At 60.9% G+C, this 24603-nt stretch overlaps 3 protein-coding genes across 3 annotated transcripts in view; all 3 read left to right on the top strand.

Annotated features, from left to right (window-relative positions):
• The window catches only part of dnj52 (molecular chaperone), a gene marked incomplete at both ends in the record, with an annotated part of 24272 nt that extends 7939 nt beyond the window's left edge, over positions 1-16333 (top strand). Inside the window, 27 exons of the mRNA XM_002948288.1 lie at positions 249-610; positions 920-1412; positions 1756-1796; positions 2312-2463; positions 2783-3811; positions 4025-4194; positions 4735-4904; positions 5265-5332; positions 5736-5998; positions 6171-6331; positions 6662-6710; positions 6986-7250; positions 7311-7375; positions 7811-7920; positions 8361-8718; positions 8964-9017; positions 9508-9639; positions 10040-10210; positions 10612-10967; positions 11589-12114; positions 12376-12906; positions 13260-13331; positions 13784-13983; positions 14407-14488; positions 14807-15301; positions 15694-15957; positions 16163-16333. Of these exons, the coding sequence (XP_002948334.1) occupies positions 249-610; positions 920-1412; positions 1756-1796; positions 2312-2463; positions 2783-3811; positions 4025-4194; positions 4735-4904; positions 5265-5332; positions 5736-5998; positions 6171-6331; positions 6662-6710; positions 6986-7250; positions 7311-7375; positions 7811-7920; positions 8361-8718; positions 8964-9017; positions 9508-9639; positions 10040-10210; positions 10612-10967; positions 11589-12114; positions 12376-12906; positions 13260-13331; positions 13784-13983; positions 14407-14488; positions 14807-15301; positions 15694-15957; positions 16163-16333 (6810 nt within the window). The remainder of the gene's footprint in view (positions 1-248; positions 611-919; positions 1413-1755; positions 1797-2311; positions 2464-2782; positions 3812-4024; positions 4195-4734; positions 4905-5264; positions 5333-5735; positions 5999-6170; positions 6332-6661; positions 6711-6985; positions 7251-7310; positions 7376-7810; positions 7921-8360; positions 8719-8963; positions 9018-9507; positions 9640-10039; positions 10211-10611; positions 10968-11588; positions 12115-12375; positions 12907-13259; positions 13332-13783; positions 13984-14406; positions 14489-14806; positions 15302-15693; positions 15958-16162) is intronic.
• Positions 16334-18215: 1882 nt separating this feature from the next.
• On the top strand, positions 18216-19594 carry VOLCADRAFT_88573 (uncharacterized protein; the record flags this gene model as incomplete). The annotated part of the gene is made up of 3 exons (XM_002948287.1): positions 18216-18527; positions 18818-19048; positions 19313-19594. The coding sequence occupies 3 exons, from the start codon at positions 18216-18218 to the stop codon at positions 19592-19594; spliced, it is 825 nt and encodes a 274-aa protein (XP_002948333.1).
• Positions 19595-22542: 2948 nt separating this feature from the next.
• On the top strand, positions 22543-24441 carry arf2 (small Arf-related GTPase). The gene is made up of 6 exons (XM_002948286.1): positions 22543-22782; positions 22842-22923; positions 22991-23061; positions 23125-23244; positions 23335-23453; positions 23694-24441. Exons 1-6 carry the CDS (start codon positions 22717-22719, stop codon positions 23779-23781), a joined length of 546 nt encoding a protein of 181 aa, XP_002948332.1. The 5' UTR covers positions 22543-22716; the 3' UTR covers positions 23782-24441.
• The last annotated feature ends 162 nt before the right edge of the window (positions 24442-24603 follow it).

Here is a 24603-nt window from a genome sequence, read left to right as displayed (position 1 = left end):
CTAAACCCTATGGCCTTACATAGTAGGGCTTTATGTAGGGCTTGGGGCGGCTCGCAATTACGGGACCTTGAGTTGTACGTGAAATCTCTGTGGACTGGGGGCTGGATAGGGGCCGGGCGGGCGGGTTGTTCCGGCGTGACCGAGTGGTGTTGACGGCTCTGCGTGTACCGTACTCCCGCGTCGCCCGTAGTCCCCCCTTGGTCGTTGGTCGTGGCCCACGTGTCTGCTGACATACCCTCACCCCGCAGGAGGCGGCAGCGCTGGGGCCGCCGCTCTTTGCGCTGTGTCACCACCCCGCCCCCCGGGTCACCCAGGGCGCCGCGCTGCTGATGCGCGCAGTGGCGGAGAGCGGCGCGGCCGCTGCGGCACCCATGCGCCAAGCGGCATTGAGGCACGGTGCCGTACTGCACCACCTGCACGCCGCGCTGTTTGCCGCGGCGGCTGCAGCAGCGGCCGCCGGCGGCGGCGGTGGCGGTGGCGGCAGCAGCGCCCCGGCAACGTGTACGGCGAGCGGAGACGGCGGTAGTGCTTCCGGACGGCAGCAGCTGGGTCGCGCGCTGGTGGCGTCCTGGTGCGACGAGTACGCTCCTGCGCTGGCGCTGCTACGCAGGTGGGGGTATCGGGTGGTTCGGATGTGAGCCCCGGCGAGTGGGATATCCCCCTGGAGGAGTGCGGTTGCCCTCCTTGTTGGGGCCCCTCGCTGTGTGCGAGGCAGTAGGCTGCTGCCGGGATAGCACTGCTTGATAGGCGCGGGCTGGCGCCTAGGGACATGGGCCCCGCAACGATGTGAGAGCTGTGAAGGGTGCCACAGGCATATGACGGCTTGGGTGGGTGGGGATGGGGATGGGGACAAGTGGGACTGTCATTTGGGTGAACTCTCACGTGCGGCCGCATCCGCCGCTCAACCCCGGCCTTCCAGGATATTCCCGCCGGGGCTTGTGCGCTACCTCAACTCGCCGCGTGTCAGTGGCGGAGGCGGCGGTGCCGGAGGAGGTAGGTCAGCAACCGGCACCTCTGCGGCCGCGGCTGTACACCCTACGGCGGCCGCCATCGCCACCGGCGGCGAGGTTGCGGCCGTGGCGGCTGCGGCGGCGCCACCGCCGCTGCCACCGCAGCTGCAGCGCTCTTCTGCCAACGGCATCGGCGACGGTTCCACTCCATCACCTTCCCCCGCGGTTGCTGCGCCGGGTGTTGCGCATGTGGGGTCTCCGCCCGGGCTGCACCCAGGGCTAACAAGCCCTGTGACGCCGGCCGCCGCCGCCGCGTCCACCATCGGGATTCTTCCCACATCCAGCACTGCCGCCGCCGCCAGCACATCATTCGGCCTCAAAGGCAACTGGGAGGCGTTTTGGGAGGCGGCCATGCGGGATCATTGCCACGCAGGCCTTATATGGCACGCAGGCTGCCGCCAGGTGCGATATTGGATTGTAGTGGGGTGTGTATGTATGTATGTATGCATGTGTTTGTGTTCATTACGTACTCCGGAGCTAATCGCTTGAAGCTAAGGAAGGATCAGTTCGCGGAATGGGGTCTCGCCGCAAGGCCCAGTTTGCTTATGAACTCTGAAGGACCTGCAGTGTGAGCCGCACGGCAACACGGCAACGAACCGTCCAGTTGGAGCTGCTCTCCTCGTCGTACAGCACCTTTCCTGCGGACGTTAGAATCCGCTTCACCTGCTGTTTGCCCTCCTCCATCTTCCCACATGCCTCCTCCGTCAACCCCTCCTCGCCTCCCCCCTCTTCCTGCGCGCTGCAGGAGCTCCGTGAGGCCCTGGAGCGTGAGGAGGGGGGACTCAGGTGAGATGGGGTGGACGGACTGGGAGCCGGCGGGAAAACGTGTGAATATAAAAACCCTGGCGAAGCTGGAAGACGGGAAGCTGGTGGTGATGGTGGTGGCGATGCGCATGGCGCGGCACCCCCCGGTGCGACCTTGCGGTTCCACTTCCCCCACCTTACACACCTTATCACCCATCTGGCCGCGTTCTGAGTGGACATAACCCTTCTCTCCATTTCCAAAGGCAGTTTTGGTGCTCATTTCTTCATTGGTCGTCGACAGTCAACAACTCTTTCCCCTAAAATTCCGTCCCTCTACGATTACCCCGGTCCCGGAGCTGAGCTGCAGCTGCAGCTTCCGCGTCCGGGGCCGTACGGATGCCATTGACACCATGAAAGTGGCCATGAAGGGTGAGGGGCACACGGCGCTCGTTCATTCACCTCATCGATTCGCCTCGCCTTGACGTGCCCTGACGTGCCTTGACGTGCCTTGACGCATCGCGCCCTCTTTTTTCCTGCTTTGTCTTCGGCGATATCAGGGCTCGTCGGCAGCAGCTTGGTGGCGGCGGCGGTGGCGGCCTGCAGCTGGGCTGGAACTACGAGGAGTTCGGAGTGACCTACCCCAGCTTGTCCAAGCACGTCGTGGTGGGGGGCATTTACGTGCGGCTGCTGCTGGAGGGGGCGGACACCGGTGCGGACTGGCTGGCGGGGTGCCCGCCGGGGGGCGAGTGTCTAGCGGTGTGTGGCTGTGTGGGAGGTGGCTGATGGGTGATGAGGTCGCCGGTGTGCCGCCGCTGGGAAATGGGTTTTGAAGGGGGGAGGGCACCCAAATAGCTCCCAGAGTACCCGTACAGTCCCTCTCTCGTCCGTTCTGCTTCCCTCTCCTCCCTTAGCCTTTCCGCCGTATCCGAAACCGCCCGTTTCCCCCCCTCACGGGGTCCCTGACCCCTCACACACACACACCCTACACAACACAAACGCGTCCCGACTCGCTGCCGCCCTGCCCACAGCCGCCGTCAGCAAAGTACCGCAGCCACGGGACCTGTTCAACTCGCTCCATCAAGCCTTCCTCTGCGCGGCCGACCCGGTGATCCAGGACTTGTCTCCCGCCGCCACGGGCACCGCAGCTGCCGCTGCTGCTGCTGCTGCTGCTGCGGGCTCGCCACACACAGCATCTTCGCCCTCAACAGCAGCTGCGGCCGCGGCCGCGGCAGCAGCGGCGGCTGACCAGGAGCTGTGTGCGCGAGCCATGGCCGCCGTGTACCACGCCCATGCCGGGGCCATAGGGCCCGCCGACGGCCTGAACCACCTGGTCCGTGTATTGGACTACACCCCCCGGCGGCCGTTGCGCCACGCGTTGTTAGAGCTGGCGGCGGCGCTGCTAGCGCCGCGCTGCCTGACGGCGGCGGCCGCTGGTACCGCAGCCAGCGGTGCTGCCTCCTCCGTAATCAGCCCCGCCGCGCGGGCGGTGCGGGCGAACAGCTACGCCTTTATGGATGCTGGTGGACTGGAGCTGCTGACGGATGTTGTGGCGTATGCGCACACGGGTGGCGCAATGGTGGAGGGTGGCGGTGGCAGTGGATCCGTAGGCATCGCCGCCGCGGCCGGCGTGTGGGGCGGTGGCGGTGGCGGCGCCTCCGCAGCGGCGCAACGGCAGCAGCAGGTCGGCGCGCAAGCGGGCCTTATGCTGACATCCGTGGGGCACGAAGACATGCCCAAGGAGTGGTACTTCTATCCGCGGGGTGTGCTGCCGCCAGCTGCGGCGCCGCCGCCGCCAGGTGACTTGCTAGGAGACGAGGTTCCCGTCGCGGCGTCGCGTCCGCTGCCCGCGACTGCCGCTGTGCAGGCGTCGGATTCGGACCCGCTGCTGGGCCGCAAGCCTGATGAGACCGGGCGAGCGGGCCCGTACACGAGGGACGAGATACGGCAGCTGGTGGCCCGTGGGTCGGTCGACATGGGCACGCTGTGTTGGGCCAACGACATGCAGCGTCCTGAGCCGCTGGGTGCCATTCGAGAGCTGCGCTGGATGCTAGCGACAGGTGAGCGGCAAGCAGCGGCATTCCAAAAATTCAAACTTGCTGATGTCGACAGCCGGGCAGCCACCGGGTTTGGATTTATAATTCATAGAAATCCCGATCCGTATTGTGTCCTGTGAATAGCCCCCGCCCCGTCCGGTCGACCCCTTGCTTCTTGCATGTGATTAGCCTGCGGTCCTCCCTTTTTCTCACCCTTGCCGCCGCTGATTGATGCAGGTCCCGGCCGCTTTAGCCCGTACTCGGCCGCCGAGCTGGCGCTACAGCTGCTGCAGCGCTTGCTGGAGCTACAGCCTGCCGTGGACGAGGAGGAGGGGTTGGTGCTACAGCCCTTGCCACGTGCGTACCGCCTCCTGGCGGGTCCCCGTTGTCTGCCACACCTGTGTCAGGTGGGCCCCGCAGCGGGAGGGGGGTTGGGCGACGTGGTGTGCGTGTGTGCGTGTGGGTGGGTGTGCGTGTGTGCGTGTGGGTGGGTGTGCGTGTGTGCGTGTGTGCGTGTGTGCGTGTGTGTGTGTGTGCGTGTGTGTGTGTGTGTGTGTCTTGGGGGGGAGATGCCCTTGTTGCAACTAGGGCGGGAAGGGCTCTGTAAGGAGGGCCCCTGCAGGCGTTACGTGCGGCTACCACCCCTTACCACAGACGTGGCCCCTGTTTCCTCTTCCTCCTCTCTAGGTCCAACCTCCGACAGCGTTTCGTCTCTCACCCTCCTACACGTTCCATCACACTCATCCGCCCGCCCATTCCTCCCTCCACACCGTCCACCACCCGGGAGCAGGTTACGCTCTCGTGCGAGTCTACACATGCACTCAGCTAACCACGTACACGAACATGTACCCCGCGCTCCCAGACCTTTTAAGGAACTTGCAGCCACTCGCAGCCAGTTACAGCCAGTTGCAGCCAGTTGCATGCCCCCCCCCTTTTCACCCCTTCAGGCCCTCCTCACCTTCCACCCGCCCATCGTGACCTCTAGCTGCGAGCTGTTGCACACCCTGCTGGGCCCCCACCCGGACGCCCTGGCCCGACTGCACCTCACCGGGGCCTTCTACTTCGCACTGGCCTACCCCGGGGCTGACCTCTCGGCTCCCGCGCGCCTGCTGCACAGGTAGTCTAGGCTGTGCCGCTGTTGCAGATGTGCTCCGACTGGTGCGTCCTGATGTGGCTGATTTCCAGGTGCTCATCCCTTTCTCTTCTCGCTTTCTCTTTCTCTTTATGGAGGAGGAAGAACGTCTGTGTGCGCTTTGCTGGTGCTTGCCTGCCGCCCTCCGGTTGTCTGTCTGCTGCTCCGCTTCGATAGCTCCTTGCCGTGTGCGGTAGAACTGACTTTCCATCTTACTCCTTTTGCTTCACTGCTGTTCCGACGACAGCTGCCTGCGGGCCCTTGACTGCCCTGCACTTCACATGCACGCGTCACGTGATGTTTACGTCTTGAGTATGTATGTCGGTGTCGGGGGGCCACCCGCAGGGCCCACCTGGCGCAGGACTTCGCGGGCCTGGCGGGCGGTGCCGCCGCGGCGGCTGGACTGCCGCTTCGTCAGCGGTCGTACCTGGGCCATGTACTGCCAGAGAGCTTGCTGTACGTATTGGAGACTCGGGGACCGGACGCCTTCGCGGCTGCGCTGTGCGGTAAGCAGCAGCAACAGCAGCAGCAACAGCAGCAGCAACAATGGCATCGGCGACGGGTGTGGAGGCGGCAGTGATAACCCAGCCGGCAGCCGCCAGCTAGTGGCTCCGATGCCTTCGTGGCGTACTGTCCCCTGCTCACATTAGGAGGCGCTTGTCTCTTCGCTATCTCAAAGTCCGGATTGAGCCTCTTACCTTTCCACCCTCGCCCTCTACCTGCCTCTCCTTAACTAGACCCTCCCATTCGGGGCTCCCCCCGTCATCCCCTTCGGGGAACACTTAAGTCCCCCCCGTCGCCCTTCCCCCGGCGCAGGCGACCATGACACTCCGGAGCTCATCTGGACTCACGCCATGCGCCGCGGCCGCCTGCTGCCCGCCCTGTCCTCCCACCTGGGTGATCTACCCCTGCGCCTGACCCAGAGGTGCGCCGCCACGTGGGACTACTCGCCCCTACCCCCGCTGACCTACCCCGAGCTGGAGGGGGAGCTGTACTGCCACCGCTACTATCTGAGGCATCTGGCGGATACGGTGCGCTTCCCCACGTGGACCCTGGTGGACCACGTGCCGCTGCTGCAGGTGGGAGGAGGATGGGGGGAGGAGGATGAGGAGGGGAGGATGAGGGGGGAAGTGCCCGGATGTCTCCCTCCCGCTCCTTTCCCGTATCCTTGTGTGCCCGAGCCGTTCTCGTTTCTCTTTATGTCCCACCGCCATCACCACTCTCACCACCATCACCGCCGCCGTATCGCAGTCTTTGTTGGCGGAGTGGCGGGGGGAGCTGGCTCGGCAGCCGCTGTCGCTGAGCGAGGCGGATGCGTGCGCGGTGTTGGGGCTGCGACCCACGGGTCAGCAGTGCGACGGCGGGGCCATAGGCGAGGAGGAGCTGCGGAGGGCCTATCGGGCTCTTGCCAGGTGAGGTCCACTGGAGGCAACGTGGGCTGCGGGGCCCCCTACCTACCCCCTGCCTGCCTGCCTGCCTGCCTGCCTGGCTGGAAATCGCCCGCGCGGTTCTGTCGGCATGTATTGTGTGTTGTGCGCCAAAGTGTTCTCAGATAGCTGCCTCTCAGCCTGGTCTCCTCCGTGGTCTATTCCTTCGAGAGGACGCTCATGCGCCCAGAAACCACCGCGAAAGCTCGTCCGCCATATCAGCTGTCGATATCCGTTGTCGTTCCGCCTCGCCTTTGGCGCTGCCCTGCACCAGCAGGTCCGCACCACCCGTAACCCCCCTTCCCCGGGCCGCAGGAAGTACCACCCGGACAAGAACCCCCAGGGGCGGCCCATGTTCCTCAAGGTGGGGCCGGGGTTGGGGTTGGGGCCGGGGCTGCGATGGAAACCAACAACGGCGTGTACCTCCGCGGGACGTGCTGATGATGATTTCCGTCCGCAGTCAGTTTCGTTTTGTTTTCTTTTGTTTTTGTGTCGTGTGTTTATCCTGTGTGTGTGTTGTGTGTTTTGTGTGTACTCGTGCTCCTGTGCGCTTTGTTACTCGCGTCCACGTCCATGTTTCCACGCGCCAACGTAATCCCCCCTCCCCGCCCACCACCCCATCACCCCGCCGACCGGCAGATCCAAGCTGCGTACGAGCGGCTGCAGGCGGGTGTAGCCGGGGGGGCCCAGGGGCCACAGCCCTGGCGCATCCTCCTGCTGCTACGCGCCCAATGCGTTCTGTACGGCAGGTATGGCAAGGAGTTGGCGCCGTACAAGTACGCGGGGTACGGCCTGCTTCTGGACACGATCCGCAGCGGCACGGCGCGCGGCAGCACTGCCCCCACCGCCCCCACCCCCACCCCCACCTCAATGGGCTCTGAACAGAAGGGCGGCCCCGCGTCAGGTACGGACGGCAATACCCAGGCCAGGGCAACTGCGGCTACTGCTACTGCTACTGCTACAGCCTACTCCGCGGAGTCCTCCCCCGCCACCTCTGGAAGCTTCTTCTCCAGTGAAGTACTGGACCAGGTTGGTGGCAATGAGCACCAGGAGGTGGTGGAGGGAAGCGGGGAAACAACAACGGCCGTCTTGCTGAGTGGGGCGGTGTTCGCCGTGGTCGCCATTCCACTCCACTGCTCGAGTAGCTCGGGGGGCCCCGTTACCGAACCCCCACATGCCTGGGTGCTCACCACTTCAATCTGTTATGGTGAAGACCCCCCTCGCCGCGATGACTACTAGCCGAGTTATCACTGGTCGGTAATTTCCTGATACAGTATGTATGTATACCTGTCTATTCCTGCGTAGCAGTATCCGTCTATCTCTTGAGGTATCAGCTGCACCACTCGTGTGTGGTTCGTCTTACCCACCCCCCTTCACCCTCGCTCTCCCCCTCCCACCCCACCCCCACCCCTCGGTGTTCACCCGCCCCTCACTGGGTGCGCGTGTGCCTCCCCCCCCCCGCAGGTGAGCAGCGCCGCCCAGCTGTGCTGGCTGACGGTGCTGTCCTGCCGCCGTAACGCGGAGGAGCTGGCGAGGTGCGGCGGAGTGGGGGTGCTGGCGGAGCTGCTGTCAAGGTACGTGCGTGAGTGTGTGAGAGGGAGTGTGTGAGAGGGAGTGTGTGAGAGGGAGTGTGTGAGAGGGAGAGTGTGAGAGGGAGAGTGTGAGAGGGAGAGTGTGAGAGGGAGAGTGTGGATAGCGGCTCCGCATGGGTGGATGGGTGTACGAGAATAGATGGGTTGGCGGTTTGTGTAAGAGGCCTGGTGGCGGCTGTGTGACTGTGTGGGCGAGTTAGGTTCCCATGACTGCGTCTGTCTTGTCCTGGCTTGCTGGCTGGCTGGCTGGCTGGGAGTGAGAGTGTGCGGGCAGGCGGCTGGGCGAAAGCGGCGCCTCGGTGGTAGCGGATGATGGCATCCATGGTTTTGTAGTTTGCGGTGGTGTCAGGGGCAGCGGGCTGATGCGACAGGTCATTGCCGTACATTGACGACCTCGGGGTGCCATTGGCATCCGACCACAGGGCCATGGGTGTGCTGCCGCTGGACGCCGCGCCGACGGACCCAACCGCCGTCGTCGCGACCGCCGCCCTGCGCTCCTTGGCGGGCCTGGCGGCGGTGTTCGAGGCGCGGGCCGCCTTGGCGACGACGCTGGGATCGGCGTCGCCGTCAGCGCCCGCCGCCGCCGCCGGGCTGTGCCGCGACCTGATCCGTTGCTGTCGCCTGACGCGCTGCCACGCCGCTGTCGATGCGGCCCTGGTAGGTCTGTCGTACATGGCGGCTGCGCCGGAGCTGCAGGCGGCGCTGCTGCGCTGTGGTGTGCTGCAGGCGCTGGTACCGCTGGTACTGCAGTACGACAACACCCTTCCCAAAGATGTGCTGGTACGTGAAGAGGCTCCGTGCGGGGGGGGAGAGGGAGGAAGGGGTTGTTGTTGGTGCATGTCCGCCCGCGGGCTACTGACCTCGGTTCTCTCAACCACCCTCGCTAAGCCCCTCCCGGCCCCTCCCGCAGGCGGAGTACCATCTTAGAGCCGGCCGGCCTCCCCCTCTCCCAGGGTACCTTGCGGCCCTCGCCTCTACCCCTACCTCTACCCCTACCTCTACCCCTACCTCTACCCCGACCCCAGCCCGCTCCACCCTCCCCCTGCTACATCGTTAATTTCGGACTCCACAGGCAGTTGGTGGGGCGTTAAACGTCGGCCAGCAGTCGAATCTTCGCTGCTTCTTTTTCGTCTGCTTGTCTTATCGCATGACTCCAACTCTCACCTCTTGCCCGTTCTGTTCTCTTGACACGCAACATCCGGCGCGTGCCTCGGTGAAGTTATTTATTGTGCGGTTCCCCCCCCTGGAGGCCATTTCTTCCTGGCGGCTCAGATCATAAACACACACGCACACGCATCCCGATACGTATCTCCCCTCTCCCCCTGCCCCAACCCGCAGTCCACTCCCCTCTCCCCCTGCCCCAACCCGCAGTCCACTCCCCTCTCCCCCTGCCCCAACCCGCAGTCCACTCCCCTCTCCCCCTGCCCCAACCCGCAGTCCACTCCCCTCTCCCCCTGCCCCAACCCGCAGTCCACTCCCCTCTCCCCCTGCCCCAACCCGCAGTCCACTCCCCTCTCCCCCTGCCCCAACCCGCAGTCCACTCCCCTCTCCCCCTGCCCCAACCCGCAGTCCACGCTGGCTCCGCCATTCTCGGGTCCGGATGACTCGGCCACACTGCCGCTGCTGGCCCTACCTGAGGACGCACCTGCGCGCTGCAGTACACCGGCAGCTAGGTCGCTGCATGCAGTGCTGGCGGCGCAGGTGGGCTCTGGGGGTGGGAGGAGGGGGGAGGAAGGGGGAGGAAGGGGGAGGAGGGCAGGGCGCGAGGGGACCCCCGGCTGGGGTCCCTCCCGGTCAGTCCGAGGAGTGCGGGTGGTGCCCGGGTGTATGTACGGGTGTGGGGGGATTGGGGAAAGGGAGCTTGACGGACTGACGTGCTGTGCATTAGGTGGGCGCGACGACCTCCAACGCAGCGTCCCTCCTCTCTCTGTCGCTCTCTTTCCCTCTCCCTCTCTGTCCTGACGGCACGCACACATGGTTTTACCACGTCGTATCGTGTGAACTACAAGCACAACTGTCTGTGCGGGGTCTTCCAGCCCACCGGTTCAATCGCCCTGCGCCGCCATCCATTTCCCTTTTCACCCTCGTCCTGGGTCCGCAGGCTCTGTCCCGACTGGCCGGTCTGCTCCCCCCGCCCCACGCCACCCCGTCCTGCCCCCCCGCCTGCTCCGCGCTGGCCGCCATGCTCACTGAGCCGCTGGCCACCCGCCTGAGCGACCCCGACCCCAGGCCCTTGCTCGGGGTGCTCAGCGGCACACATGAGACGTGTAGAGTGGGTTGGGGAGCTGGGGTGGGGTGGGGGTTGGGGGTGAGGAACAAATACGAAAAACACGTTGGGCTGGGGCTGGGGTGGCTGCTTCACTATCCTTGCGGGGAAAGCCGGGTCGTGAGATCAGGAGTGGTGGTGGGGAAATGGGAGGGATGGGAGGGTGGAGGGTGAGGGAGCCTGGGCGCTTCTTGCGTAACCGCCTCTTTCCCCTCGCGACGTTGATGTCCCCTCCGCGTGGCACCCCCCTTTTGGAGCCATTAGTGGGACGTTTTTACGAGAATGAACACACGCAAACACACAGGAGTCCACAACCCTTGCATGCATACATGCATACGTAGCTACACACACCGCTTGCGGGCGCACGCCTGTGTGTTATTGCGTGGTGGCGATCGCCGCTGCCACAGGTCATTTGGAATCCCGCCATGCGGGAGGAGCTGCTGGCCTTCCTGGAGCACTCCGCAACACCAACGACACCGCCACCACCGCCCACCCAACAACGGCACAGCGGCGTTGAGCACCCAACCACCCACAAGGATGCGCACACGGAGGCCGGCGGCAGGGTGGCGTCAGCCCCCGGCGGTGTCGTTGCTATCGGCAGCAGTCACAGCGGCGGCGGTGATATGTTGTCCGGTCTTTGCTCCTTCGTGCACAAGTCCCTGGCGGGGGAGCTCGTCGTGGGCGGGGTGTTCGTTCGGGTCTTCAACGAGAGGCCCTCGGAGCTGCCCCCCGACCCGCCCGCGTTCTGCAAGGCGCTGGTTCGGTGAGGGGTTGTTTAGGGGGGGGTGAAAGAGGAAAGAGAGGGCGAAATGGAAGAGTGGAAACTACTGTACGGTGATATGAGGTCTGTGATATGGGGGTGCGGCGCCGCCTTGATGCTTAGAGTGGTGGTGGGTGCTAAGACGCCCCCCGGGATGGGGGGAAGGGGGAAATTCGGCCATGGCGGTGATCGTCAGCCCCTCTTGTGCGCAGTCCTTGCTGCCATGCATTCAGATGCGGGTCCTCACCGGTGCACTCTGTCCTCTGCCGGCTACGCTCTGCCGTCTGCGAGGGAGGCGCTGGGGCTCCTTCCCGCCATACGCCCCTCTACCTGCACCATACATCACCCTCCACCGCCCCCACAGCACGTGACTCTGTCACGTCCTCTTTACCCACTCCCTACCGGGATCCACTACCTCCAGCTCTTCCGCTAGAGGGTATCTCCGCACCAAAACCCGGACCGCTACCATTGCAAGATTCCGTTTCTCGAACCTGTATCACCACCTGCTAACCACCCGCTGCCGACTGCTCTACCTCTACCTGGAGGCTTTTGTGGATGGACACCTGCAGGCTGCCCATGACCGTATTTTTTCCCTGCCTCCCCCTGTCTCCCCCGTGCCTCCAGGTACCTCTTCGACGCGCTGCTTCCGCTCCCCCCCGGCTCCCTCCCCGCTTCCGCCTCCCTGCCGGCCGTACTGGCCGTCCTGGCCGCCTCCGCCCGGCTGCTGGATGGGGAGCCCCGGCTGCTGGGGGTGCTGGCGTCCAGATCCGCGCTATCCCCGTTCGTGGCCTGTCTGCAGCCCGCTGCCTACCAGGCCCTCATCAGCCCACACCTGGAGCCACACCTGCATCAGCCGCAGCCGCAGCCGCAGTCGCAGCCGCAGCCGGCGGCACATGCACAGGAGGGAAGTACCGGGGAACCGGGGGACGGCACCACCAGCGGCGCCGGCGGCGCCGGCGGAGGCGCTGCGGACAGTGGTAGCGGTGGTGGTGGTGGTGCTGGCAGCGGAGGAGAAGAACCAGTGGTTGGGCAGCAGCAGCAGCAGCGGCAGTCACCCTCCGGGTCTCAGCAGCGGTACTGGGCGGACCGGCTGGCGGTGGCTGGCATGGCGCTGCTGTCCCGGGCGGCACAGCACAGCGGCTGCCTGGAGGTATGGGAGGGAGACTGGGAAGTAACCGTAGGGCTGCGGGGTGGGGTGGGGTGGGGGATGATAGTTTTTCAACCACACGCCCTACGCGGCCCCGCCCTCGCTGCATTTCCGAATTCCACATCTCCAGCTGGCGCCCTCGCCTCTGTTTTCCCCGGGGGCCCTGCTTTTAGTCCATCCCATCCTGGAAGCAAGAGGGAACTATTGTGATTGGGTGTTGGCCCCCCGCCGGGCCCATGCCGACCCATGTCCCCGGAACCGCAGGCCTTTGCTGACGAGCACTGCGCGCGGCTGCTGTTCTGGCTGCTGCACCGGCCGCCCTCCCTGGAGGCCATGACGGCGGCTCTGCGGCTGCTACGTGCGGTGTGCGGCCAGGCGCCGTGTGCGGCTGTTGCGGCGCTCCAGGGCGGCTGGCTGTACCTGCTGGAGGTCCTGCTGCACAGAGGACTCAGGCCCTGGCAACAACAACAACAACAACAACAACAGAAAGAGGAACTGCAACAACAGCAACAGGGTTCCGGTGCTGCAGGGGCGGGGGCAGGGGGAGGGGCAGGGGCAGGGGCAGCAATGGTGGGAGCTGGTGGTGTGGGAGATGGTGGGGTCCGGGCCGGTGCGCTGGAGGCGGCGGCGGAGGCCGCAGCGGCGGATGAGGCGCGCGGGGAAGCAGCGGCGCTGCTGGGCCGGCTCATGGCGCATGCGACCCATGGGTCATTGATTCAACTGTCGCTTCAGCGGCTACTGCCCCCGGGTCTGATCGCGGCCATTGCGGACGGGCCGCCGGCGGTGGTCCTGCAGGTACGGTTGCTACTGCTGCCGTTGCCGCTGTTCCGTTGAGGACCCCCCGCCGCCTCGTGCCCCGCCCGACCTTCGTCCTAAAACATTTACGGCCTTTCACACAGTCCCCCGGGGTTCCCTCCTGCATCCCAGCGCCTAGGCCTTGACCTTGTCATTGGCTTTGCCATTCATGTCCTACCGACCGGACATTGGCATGAGATTGGCCTGGTAATCAACCCCGGTGCCTTCCCCGAGCCTGAGCCTTAATCCGCCCCCGTCCTACCCGGATCGGCCACCATGCGGCCCCCCAACCACCTTTCGCAACAAGACGCCGGCAGTTCATTCCTTGCATATGATCCCACGCCCGCACCCAGGCTCTCACGCAACGTGTTGAGACACCCGAGTGCATCTGGGACGCGGAGATGGCTTGCAACGCGGCCACACAGGTAGCTATCCGTCCCCCTGTTCCCCCGGGGAGAGGCGGGAAAGAGAGAGGGGTGTTGTGGGTTGTGTGTGGGTTTCACACGATGGGTCTCACGACGTGCCCGGGTCAGATGCGGGGATGGGGCAAGTGCGTGTTGATTAGGGCTTGCAGGAGGGGAGTGGAAGGGGGGAACAGCTTACGGACAGGAGGAGTTGCGGTTCTGCTTGGGAAAGAAGCTCAACGACCAACTGCTTCGGCACGTGCAAGGCCGCTGGGTGAAGGCGAGGCCCCGTGCACGTGACCTGCACCTCCCCAGGACTGCAGCTCCTCACGGGGAGGTTTGTCTGTCGGGATGTCCGTATCCATTTGGTCCCTTCCGAATTTTCTATATCAATCTTTCGGTGGTCTCTTCCATCAGTTTCCCGCTCCCCGATTTCTCTCCCCCCCTCCCGGCGCCCCCCCGACGGCCCCTAGGTGGCTGTGCTCGCCTCGCAACTTCGCTCTCGCCAGGCGGAGGGTCAGTACGACTGGGCTCTGCCGCCCGGCGCCGCCGTACAGTACGAGAAGCTGCGTGGGGAGCTGTTCGTAGGCGGCGCTTACGTCCGGCTGTTCTTGAAGAATCCGAAGCACCCCCTGCGCCACCCGGCCAAGTTCGGGGAGGGCCTGTTGGAGCGGTGCGTGGCGGGCTTTGGCCACACACACACACACGAGTCCCTGGGGGTGGGATGTGGCAGGCCATGGCAGGAGGGGATTAGGCGCGGGATGGGGTGAAATAAAACAGGGCGGAGACAGCCACGACTGGAGGTGGACGTGGCTGTGGTTGTGGAGAGCTGAGCCGTGAATAGGAACTACAGAGGCGGCTCGTGAGTCTCACTCAGTGCAACTTTGGCCGGGGAAGTAGTCAACGCGCCCCCAGAGTGCCCTCCCTGCCTTCTTCCACAGCTTTAATACCCTTTGGACGCGGTGCTGCTGCTGAGCTGTCCCTCTGCGCCGCTTCGTCCGGCATCCTTTATGTTCTCTTGCCGCTGTTCCTCCGTGCCCCCCTTCCCCCCTTCACTCGTTCGTGGTTCGTCTGCCCCCCTTTCCCCCCTCCCTAGCTATCTAACGGAGCTGTCCAGCCCCTCCCGGGACTCGGACCTGTTGGTGCTGCTGGCGGCTGCGCTGGTGGCCCTGCTAAGGGTGAGTGAGCTCCAAGGTGGTGGGGAGTGGAGCTGCACCGGGGAGGGGCCGGAGAGAACACTGGTGGGAGGGGAACGGGATGGGGATGGGGAAGAAGGGGTTGCCGTAACGGAGGAGAGGGGAGAGGGAGGGTGAGGCGGAGGCAAGGGTATGTGTGAGTGAGGTTAGTACGCCAACGGGAACTGCGTACGTGATTTGGGCCACACGGTTTGTTGGTTTCTATGCCCCGTTCCTCCGCCTGACGCCTCCCTCCCTCACACGTTCGCCTGCTGGTCGGTCCGGTCACTCCCCGCCCGCTGGCCCGCTTGCGTCCCCCAGTCTCACAGCCTTCTCTCCGAGCAGCTCTGTCGGGGCGGTCACGTGTCCAAGCTGCTCACGCAGATGGGCGCCCTCACCCGCCACCTGCAGCCCGCGCAGCAGCAGCAGCAGCAACAGCTTGCAGGCCCCGACGCCAGCGGCAAGAATAACAACGGTGGCGCCGACGGCGCTGCTGCGCCGGCCGCCGCAGGAACATCGCCGCCGCCGCCGCCGCCACCGCCGTCACAGCAGCAGCCGCAGCCGCAGCAGCCCCAGCCGCAGCACCACCAGGCGGCTGCTGGCCTGGCGGAGGCTTGCGGCAGTGCGCTGCGGATCCTGCACCAGCTGTGTGACAGTCCGTCGGTCGCGGAGGCCCTGGCCACGGCGTCGCCGCCTGCCGTACAGGTGTTGTGCGGCGCAATGCGGCTGGGTCCGGCGGCTCGTGTGTTGGCTCTGGAGTCCCTCAAGCGGGCTCTGGCTCCCGTCAACCGGCAGCGGGACGCACTGGTGCTGCAGGTGCGCGGGTGGGACATCGTCTGGGCTTGTGGAGGTGCTTATGAGCTTCTAGTATTTACTCAGGAGGAGGAACAATGTGCTATGGCCCCTCGCCTCGTTGCGTCTCTCTTTGCGCGTGTTAAAGAAAGGGGTAGTGATGTGCGAGGAGAGGAGACAGACGGTAAACAAAATAATGCTAACCAGTCTAGGTTTTACCTACCGACCGACCAAGCTGCCCAGCGAGGGCCGCTGCAGGAGCGGAGGGAAGCCTTAACTAGGTATCCACCTCCCTACCGGTGTTCTTTCCTTTGCGTGATTTGTGTGAGCGCGCGTGCGGGCTCTTGAGCGTGACAGGTCGGACTTACCGGCATGGCTTGACTGCATGGTTTCCTATGATGCGTGTACCGGCGCAGGCTCTTCAGTACGGCTTGGTTCCGGAGCTGCTGACTTCCCTGGACTGGCAGTCCAAGCGCGGGGGAGCGTCTGGACCCGGCCCGCCGGCGGCAGCCTCGACCGCCGGTGGCGGTGGCGGTGGGGGGGGCGGCGGCGGTGGCGGTGGCGGTGGGGGGGCCGGCGGCGGTGGCGGTGGCGGCGATGATGACGATGCTGCCGTACTGCGAGTGCTGGCGGTGGATGTTCTGAGGGCGCTGCAACTCGCTGGACTCCACTCGCAACAGGTACGGCTGCTGTACTGCTTTCGTTCTCTTCCTTTCCACCTTCCTCTCCCCTCCCCTCCCCGCCATCATATGATGGCACCCTCCTCCCTCCCTCCTCTCATTCCCTTTGGACGCCTTCTGGCAGTTCATTTCTGAGTTTCTCGCATCATATGATTTCCCCCCTCCCGTTTCCCCCTGCCCCCTCCCCTCCCGCCCCCTCCCCCAGGTCAACCATCTGTTGGATGGATCCGCTGTGTGGCAGGCCTATTGCCACCAGCGCCACGACCTGTACCTGCCCTCCGGAGCCACTGCACAGGGCAGTGTGGTGGGACTGCTCACAGCGCCCGAGACGGCGAGGTTCGCGTTGCCGCCGCCGGAAGCACTGGGGCCGGACTAGAGGGGGCCGGACTAGAGGGGGAACCGGCGCTATTCCGCTTGGACGCGGCAGTCCTGATGGACGTCGTGGCACTTGGAGAAGCACCGTTGCTATCAACAGAGGAACGTGCGCGAGTGTGTGCGTGTGTGCCTCTTGAATGTGCGTCTGTGTCGCATCCCGCGTCCTTGTGTGCGTGTTTTTGTTACAGATGGGATACGCCCAGAGGAGATATGCGATATGGATTGGCAGGGCAGCAGAAATTGGATGCCAGCCATGCGACACTTTCTTTTGTGCATGTACGTCTTGTTAGCAAGAGCAGGACGGCATGTGGTGGAAGGGAGCATCGCCGTCGGCATGTGCGTGTGTGTGTACGTGTGCGCAGGTTGGGTTGGCATTGGTTGCCGAGTGGTCCGGCAGGGAGGCCGCGGGTGATGGACGTTCCGTGCGAGCAGCTGCACGTAGGAGTTTGGTGTGGGCGGTAGGGTACAGACTGTGGCATCCTTCGCCTGTTGATGGAGCCTTGCGCCTAGGCTCTGTGATAAATCGGTTGGCTGATGGTTGAGATGGTTAAGCGTCAAGTCCATTGCACGGCTGCCTCAGGATAGGCCGTATAAGGTTACGTATCCTCAAAAGCTGTTCTCCATCTCCTTGACCCAGTACCTGTTTCGTATTCAGCGTTCCACGTGGGCTTTCTGCAACGGCGTGCACCATGGCGAAATTTGCAAAAAGCAGCGGGCGTCCTGCCCGCGCCTATACGGGCACCCGTAACGAGCATAGTCGCACTTCTGTTTGCTTCAAATTAGTACGAATGAATTATCAGACAAAAATTAAGATAAGTTACAACTGCCATCCGGCCTGTGGCGTAACTCGTGCTTTATTGCACTGCTCGCGCCTTACTCGTAAGCTTCACTGCTGGACTCAGGCCCTTCGGTCGTTTACCATGCCTAACACCTTCTGACTTGCTTAACACGCCACGTCCCAGACATACAGGTGACAGAGGAGACAGGCAAGGGACTGTTCGTTTTCAGATAGGTTGATTGCCTTACACCAATAACACCACGATTTGTTAACGACGAGCTGCAAATGATAATAATTGTTTAAAGTTTATTCCATTACATAAAAGTACAAGGTAATCGGGCTAATTGTCATCTGTCTTGCGTGGTGCAATAATCTTTTGCCGGGCAGGTTTTTATGCTATAGCCTAACGTTTTGCCCATAACATAATAATGATAACCTATTCATATAATTACCAGGTGAAACCGTTTTCTCACTGTTTAACTGCTCTGTGGGATGCACGTTTTTTCCATTTGCTGGCGTTTTATGCAATAACCGATGATACCAAGAGCGTTAGGTAGTTATGAAGCTCACCTTTTGGCACTTAATGAGACGATAGGCGTACGGTGCTGACGTACGGAGAGAAGGGGGTTTGCCGCTGCGCAACAGAAGGCGCGGACAACATTTCGGGTAGGTCTTTAGGCACAGTACGTTTCTGGATTGGGCACCTCTGATTGCCAGGTTTTCAGATTTCAAGCTTGTACTGTAACCGTTCTAGGAGTCCCCCTGGCCCTTCCTCTGGAAAGCGCTGCGCCAGCAGCACCGCATGTGAAGAGTTGAGGTGAACATGGGTTGCGGAGCTAGCAAGAGTCCTGAATCGGCGGTGGCTCCACAGCAGGCGAAGGAGAAGACTTCGCAGGGTCCCCAAGACTTGGTAGGTTGGACTGTAAGGTTGTTCTGGGTAATTTAAATTCTATATACGATTGGGGCTGTAATTATTACCCGCGTTGCTGCCCCAAATTCGGTAAGTCAATAGACGCCTGCCCTATTTCTGCAGGCCGCGGCCCCTGCTCTGCCTGAAAGCGAGGCTACCTCGGTAATGGGAAAAGGAAATAAAGATGACGTCATTATGGTGGATGTCGCTGGAGCGAAGGACGGATACGGCGCTGTCTCCCCGGCGAGCGACACAAAGTTGTGGGCGTCGGAGCCCAAGGCCCCCAATCAAAAGACCGCAACAGCCATGGATATTGAGGAATCGCAATGTTTAGAGCAAGATGCCATGCCCGAACGTCCAGCCAGCATAGAGCCAGAGGCCCCCGTCACCGCCGAAGCTGGTTGCCCAGTAGAACCGGATCGCCCCGTCAGTGCTGAGTCTGACAACCCCGCACGAGCGGCCTTCCGAGCCCGCTTCTCAGCTCGCTCGCCTGATGATATGACGCCGGTGCGAACATAATGGATGGAAATTCAGGGTACTTCGGATCGGACAGATATTGAGGAGCACGACGGGACGGGGATGGATTGGCTTGCAGCTTCATTCCTGCTAATTCCCTGTCCCGGCCCTCTTAACCTGCAACTGGCTTGCTCCTTTGGTTGTCTTTCAAACAGGAGACGCGCCAGTACACTGAGTACTGATCTCTCTTCCTTAATTTCCCTCACGACTTTTTTCCGTGCACTCAAACATTCCTGCGTAACCTACGCTTTGCCCTGCTGCCCTCACAACTATTTCCGCAGTCACCGATAACATTCAAGTCTAGCCGGAGCTTAAATCGGAGCATTGGAGTACGGCGTCGCAACAGCGACCCCAGTTCAAACCTCGAGTTAATCTTGCCGCCGCTGGCCGCAGCGACTGTGAATCCCACTGCGAAAGAGGACGATTACCCCGACGACGCGGAGGAGGAGGACCAGGGCCCCGACCCACTCCGGGAGCAGTTTGAACTCACCAAAGAAACCAACCCCTTGCTGGTGAGACACTTCGGATGCCAGTAGGAGCCTAAGGAGTAGTAGATCTTAGGGTTGAGGGCGGCATCTGCAGGGCGCATTCTTTCACGGGCATTAACACATTACCCGCACATGTAGCCGCATCAGATCCCAGATCCAGATCCACCGACCCATGGGCCGCCAGCTCGGCGCCAGGCTACATGTAATGCCCGTCCCCCTCGCATGCCGGTTGACAAGGGTTCCCCCATCCCTTGCCCCGCCCTGTCCTACCCCTGTGTCCCCTATCAGGCTATCGGGCGGAAAGCCACAAGTAACGGCATTCTTAGTTGCAAAGCCAGCGAAAGATCTATGAAGTCTCTTAAATCGCACAAGCGGTTGGCCGTAGGCTTTGCCCTGGCTGATGGTGCTAGCGGTGTGCTGGATCGGCCAGCCAGCAGTGGCCATAAGAGCGACAGCACGTCCAGCCGTGGAACCGGAGATCTGGACCCAGATGACCATATGGAGGCAGAGCGTTTTGCGTCCGAATCTTCCATGCCGGCGGAAGTGCCGGCGCCCGTGGTTGTCCAGTAGTAGGGCTCTTGAGATTCCCTGGTTCGGGAAGGCCCCCCGAGGGTTGGGGGAGCCTTGCTTTAGCCCCTCAGGCTTGAGGTTGATGCGCCTCGTAATGCATCTCTTGGGGGACCCGAATGTGTTATTGTTGTAGAGCACATTGTGGATGGTGCATAGGTAGGCTAGGTAGGCTGGCTGAGGACGGGCAAGTGGGATTTCAGCCGTGTGAGCCACACGCATGGTCTCGCCTGGTCTGGTTATTACGCCAATGTCGACAGTGGTAGTTGCTCTGAGGCGCCAGCGAGGCAACAACGAGGAAACAGGCGCCCTAGCGCGCACGTTCACCACGAGTACCTAAAGAGTGCACCAATTGTTAGTGAGGCAACTTGACTTGGAGGCACGATGGTGAATGTTAGGTTGCGACGTTGCTGGCACTCGCCCATGGGGTGTCGAGCGCTGCCATTGGCGTTGAGGGTATATAGTTAGGAATGCCTACGCCATATGCCGCAACAATACAGTTGACTCAAGCTTGTCTAGGTTGCCGCAGTTCCGTACCTGCTTGACGCATCAACTTCGTCGTTACCACCTCCGCTATGCGTGGCATTTACGGCTGGGCATAGGGAGCAGCTTTGCGACGACCTCTTCCCTTGATGGCGGCATAAACAAGCCTGTATCTTAGCAAACATATACATTCTCGCCTTATATTTTGTCATTAGGATAGGCAGGTAGACAGATAGAACCTGTGTAAAGCGAATTGATGCATAGATGGAGCAGTGTCAAGGCCTATAGAGGGGGATTCATCGCACTTGATATTGGATATTGCAGGACTTAATCTCAATGACGCCTTTTGAGACCCCCATCCTGTACGTGTGAGCAACAATTGTTGGGTTTCAGAGTTACCACCCTGGGCGCTGCCGTCGTCGGCTTGATTATGACGGTCGGTCGGCTGTTTCTTGGCGCATGTACGCGTGTTCTGAGTGTTTTGCTCTGTTGCCAATTGCTGCTGTTGTGGGGAGCGGCCGGGTTGGGGTAGGCATTCATTTAGAAAGGTAACCCAGCGCAGCAGGCGAAATCGGGTCTGGTGCACAAGTGGCCCCACGCGTTCCTCGTAGACCGCAGGCGCCTTAGTTTGTGGACTGCTCTTCTGGAGCCCCCATGCAGTAATTGTTTAAGCCCGTGCCCACCTTGTACAGATAAATGACGGTTCGCAGATACCGCGCTGCTGCGCGTCAGAATAACGGTTTAGCGTGTTCGGTGGTGAAGTAGTGAATTGGAGTTGTGGCTTTTCTATGTGTGGGTCAGGTTGAGTTGGCTGTCGGTTTGTTGCAACAACAGGGTGCATACCTTTTTGCATGTTGCAAGTCCTAAAGCATATCCTAAATTCATGGTCATGGTGACTCATGCTCGATACTCCGTCATGTATTTCTGCATTGTGGCCGGGCAGTGGGCCGGGTCCACCGCATTATAGGTTTCCATCACCGAAGACATGAACAACGGTGTGTGCAATCCGCGGCCTGGTCTGGGTATGTGACCGTGTACGTTCATTCTGTCCTCCTTTCTGCGGAGCAAATACTCACTTCCATCTACAATTGAGTTGGTGGGGGGCTTGCGACTTTCTCCGTGTTTTGGGTTTCTTGTGTCCCTCTGCATCATGCGACTGTCCGTGCTGCTCAGCCACACGCACAGCTGCGGCGTGCCGGTGCTGATCGCTTGGTTAAGCGAACCAAGAGCTTTGGGCTTTAACATCTGCGTCTTGGAGGAGGTGGATTGTTAGGGGTGCGATGAATGGTGTCATCCCCACCTAGGCGCCCGTACACCGTTGTTGGACTCACCTGCGTACGGAAATGATTGTGGAATGATATACAAGCCTTAATAATGACTGGCGAAAGCTTTTGTGTTGTTCTTCAATGAAGTCGATAGAAATAAAGTGCAGCGTTGCTGGTGCCGGTCCGGGACTCGGCGCTGGTTTATAGTCTGGTTTGGCGGATTTGGTATTGGTTGGTGCGTCGCGTATCTGTCTGATGCCTGTGCCGTGTGATATGTGCTTATCTTCAATTGCGGCGGCTGTGGGATGAGTTGCTCAGTGGACCTAAACAAGATTAAGCATGAAAATGTGCCGCGATCTGGGTACGCCATTTGCGTGTTGCCGTCATCGCTATGCCTATGAGCTGCCCGTCACTTTAAACCCTAATCCCGTGATGCTACCTGGTCACCTGCGTCATGGGCTGTGCTGTGTTCCAGGCATGGACTTTCTAACGTGATGCAGTCGCTGGTTTTCCGCATGTTAGGTTAATGGGCACCTCCGTGGTTCCTAGGCAAGCGACCTGGATCGCGGCACCTGTCGTATGAGCTTGAACCTGGCGATTAGCTTGAAGCACACACTCCCGTGCATGTCACTTCACGGTGATTAGCAGGTTCGAATATAGTCACGAACAAGCAGAAGAGGGCTAGATGTCCAATCCAGCATGAATGCGGCTGACTACAACCTTAGGCCTAAACTGAAAACGTCGAAACCAATGGAGCCCGAATAACGGGCACAAATCCCACGCTTGAGCCTCAGCATAAATAGCAGAAGCGTATTCGCAACATGAAATTGAAAGCACTTCAAATTCTGGAGCGCAACACCCCTGCAGCGCATGGTGCTTTCAGCTTGTCCGTCCACCTGAGATTTGTAAGATAAGAAATAAATAGTTTGCAAAGGTGTTTTTGCTTCCTCTCACAGGATTGCCTCGAAACGGCTAAACGGCTCGAGGCTACTAACTGGTTTGGGTCCGCAGACAAGTTACAACGCCCTGCCAGCATTTGTGACACTTTGCGTGTTGCGAGCATAGTTGTAATGATTGCTATCCGGGTTTAGAGACGGGGTTGCACACGGTTTGCGCGCCTGTTATCCGAGGACCCGTCCTGGAGTCATGGGCCGAGCATTTGGACAAGGAGAAGGCAGGACACAGCGTCAAATAGAAGCTGCTTGCAACATATACACGTCACACAGCCTGCACTGTGGACGATAAATTACATAAAACCTACTTTTGTTTCATTTAGGCCAAGATTACTTAAAGTTTGGTCCTCTTTCTGCGACCTTCTTTTTTGGCCCCCAGCGGGCGTCCATAGCCTAATACCCTTCTTTAACATCATCGGCAAAGATGGGCCTGATCATTTCGAAGGCACTGAGCCGGCTCTTCGGCAAGAAGGAGATGCGCATCCTGATGGTGCGTCCCGCGGCTTTCCGGTCGACTGTGGATTTGCCTGAGCAGCGGTGGTCGCGCAGGTTGGTCTGGATGCTGCTGGTAAGACAACCATCCTCTACAAGCTGAAGCTGGGCGAAATTGTGACGACTATCCCCACAATTGGTGAGGTTTGGGAGATCACCCGTAGCAAGCGGTCGCCGAGCACCGACTCAGCTGTGCCCACTTGCAGGCTTCAATGTGGAGACGGTGGAATACAAGAACATTAGCTTTACCGTCTGGGATGTCGGTGGCCAGGATAAGGTAACGCACCGTATGTGTGAGGTGAAAGACGGCAGGGCTTGACCGCTTGCCACATGGTCGCAGATCCGCCCACTTTGGAGGCACTACTTCCAGAACACGCAGGGCCTTATCTTTGTGATCGATAGCAATGATCGCGAGCGTGTTGGTGAAGCAAAGGATGAGCTTCATCGCATGCTGAACGAGGTATGGACCTGGTTGTTGACATGATTGTGCCAAAACTGTTCGCAACCCCCAGCCGCATCTCGTGATGGATTTGTCTATTACCTCCTGCAGGATGAGCTTCGGGATGCTGTGCTGCTGGTGTTTGCGAACAAGCAGGACCTGCCTAACGCGATGAACGCTGCGGAGATCACTGAGAAACTTGGTCTGCATGGGCTGCGTCACAAGTGCTGGTACGTAGCTTCTTAGTTTGTCATAGTCCTGTGTATGTATGTGATGAAGTGAATTGAGCTTTGCTTCGCCTTATGAATGTTGGTCGAACGCCTCGCTTCAAGTGTACCGGGCTGATGTTCGTTTTTCCTAATTCGCCAAAGGGTGTCGAATTATTATGGGGAAGGTATTTGAATGGCGGGGCGTGCCCTGGCCATAACCGTGTGTTAATCGTGTCTGCCTTGTCCCTTTTGCAACTGCAGGTACATCCAGAGCACGTGCGCCACATCAGGCGAGGGCTTGTACGAAGGCCTGGATTGGCTTAGCCAGAACATTGCCGCCAAGTCGTAAGCAGGTTTCGCCAAGGAGATGCGTGAAACAGGGGTTGTGCGCCTAGACGAGGGCGTTGTGGGATGGAAGCTGATTATCAAGGCGGCGTAGTTACATGACTGTCGGCGGTGTGGAGTGGATGAGTGGATGAAGTGAAGGAGGATTTAAGGTTTGCCAGTAGGACCCATTGGAACTCCCGATCCCCCGGTGGTAATCTTGCGTGTGGGCCCTTGGATTGTAGGATGATGGCGCTCATGTAGATGAAATGCAGCCACATAGCAATGACACATTCTTTTTCCTCACGTTGAGGTCGAGTGCTATCTATCTTAGGGGGTCTGACTGGTGACATTTTCACCCCGGACTGAAAAGGCGAGTGAACAGGGCAAATGCGGTCAGGATGGTAGTGGCGGAGTACTCGAGCAATGCTGTTGTAAGGATTATATGCTGCGAACCAAAATGAGTATCACAAGTTAGGGTAAGAAGCGGTGTGGATGCGGTGTTGGGAGGTTGCCATTCCCGACCAGCACGGTACGGGAAAATGTCGTACAGTGCAAGTTCTCCTTACATTGAGACAACGTCGGCCAGCTGAGTTGGCCTTTCACCGCGTCCGCTTCTATGGTGCTGGGATGCGTCTCTAGGGGGCATCCTGTTTACACAGTATTATTAACGGATACAGACATCACTGCTAGTCGGCATGCTATTAGGAGTATCAGCGTCACAAATCGCTGGTAGACTCTTGTTGGTTCCATTAACCAGTTTGCTTCGGGCAATGCACTATAGCACATGCACAAATCAGTTGAAAGGTAAACGGGGTCAAAGTAACCATCCGCGAGCCATTTCAAA

Source organism: Volvox carteri, assembly GCF_000143455.1.
Source record: "Volvox carteri f. nagariensis unplaced genomic scaffold VOLCAscaffold_9, whole genome shotgun sequence".
In the NCBI taxonomy this organism is placed as follows: domain Eukaryota; kingdom Viridiplantae; phylum Chlorophyta; class Chlorophyceae; order Chlamydomonadales; family Volvocaceae; genus Volvox; species Volvox carteri.
The sequence above is the reverse complement of the archived record's forward strand: the minus strand, read 5'-3'. Positions and strand labels throughout refer to the sequence as shown.

Coding starts and splice junctions, on each gene's coding strand:
- arf2 (XM_002948286.1), top strand. CDS start 22,717: ATGGGCCTGATCATTTCGAAGGCACTGAGCCGGCTCTTCGGCAAGAAG. Junction 22,783..22,841: donor AGGAGATGCGCATCCTGATG/GTGCGTCCCGCG, acceptor GTGGTCGCGCAG/GTTGGTCTGGATGCTGCTGG. Junction 22,924..22,990: donor GACGACTATCCCCACAATTG/GTGAGGTTTGGG, acceptor GCCCACTTGCAG/GCTTCAATGTGGAGACGGTG.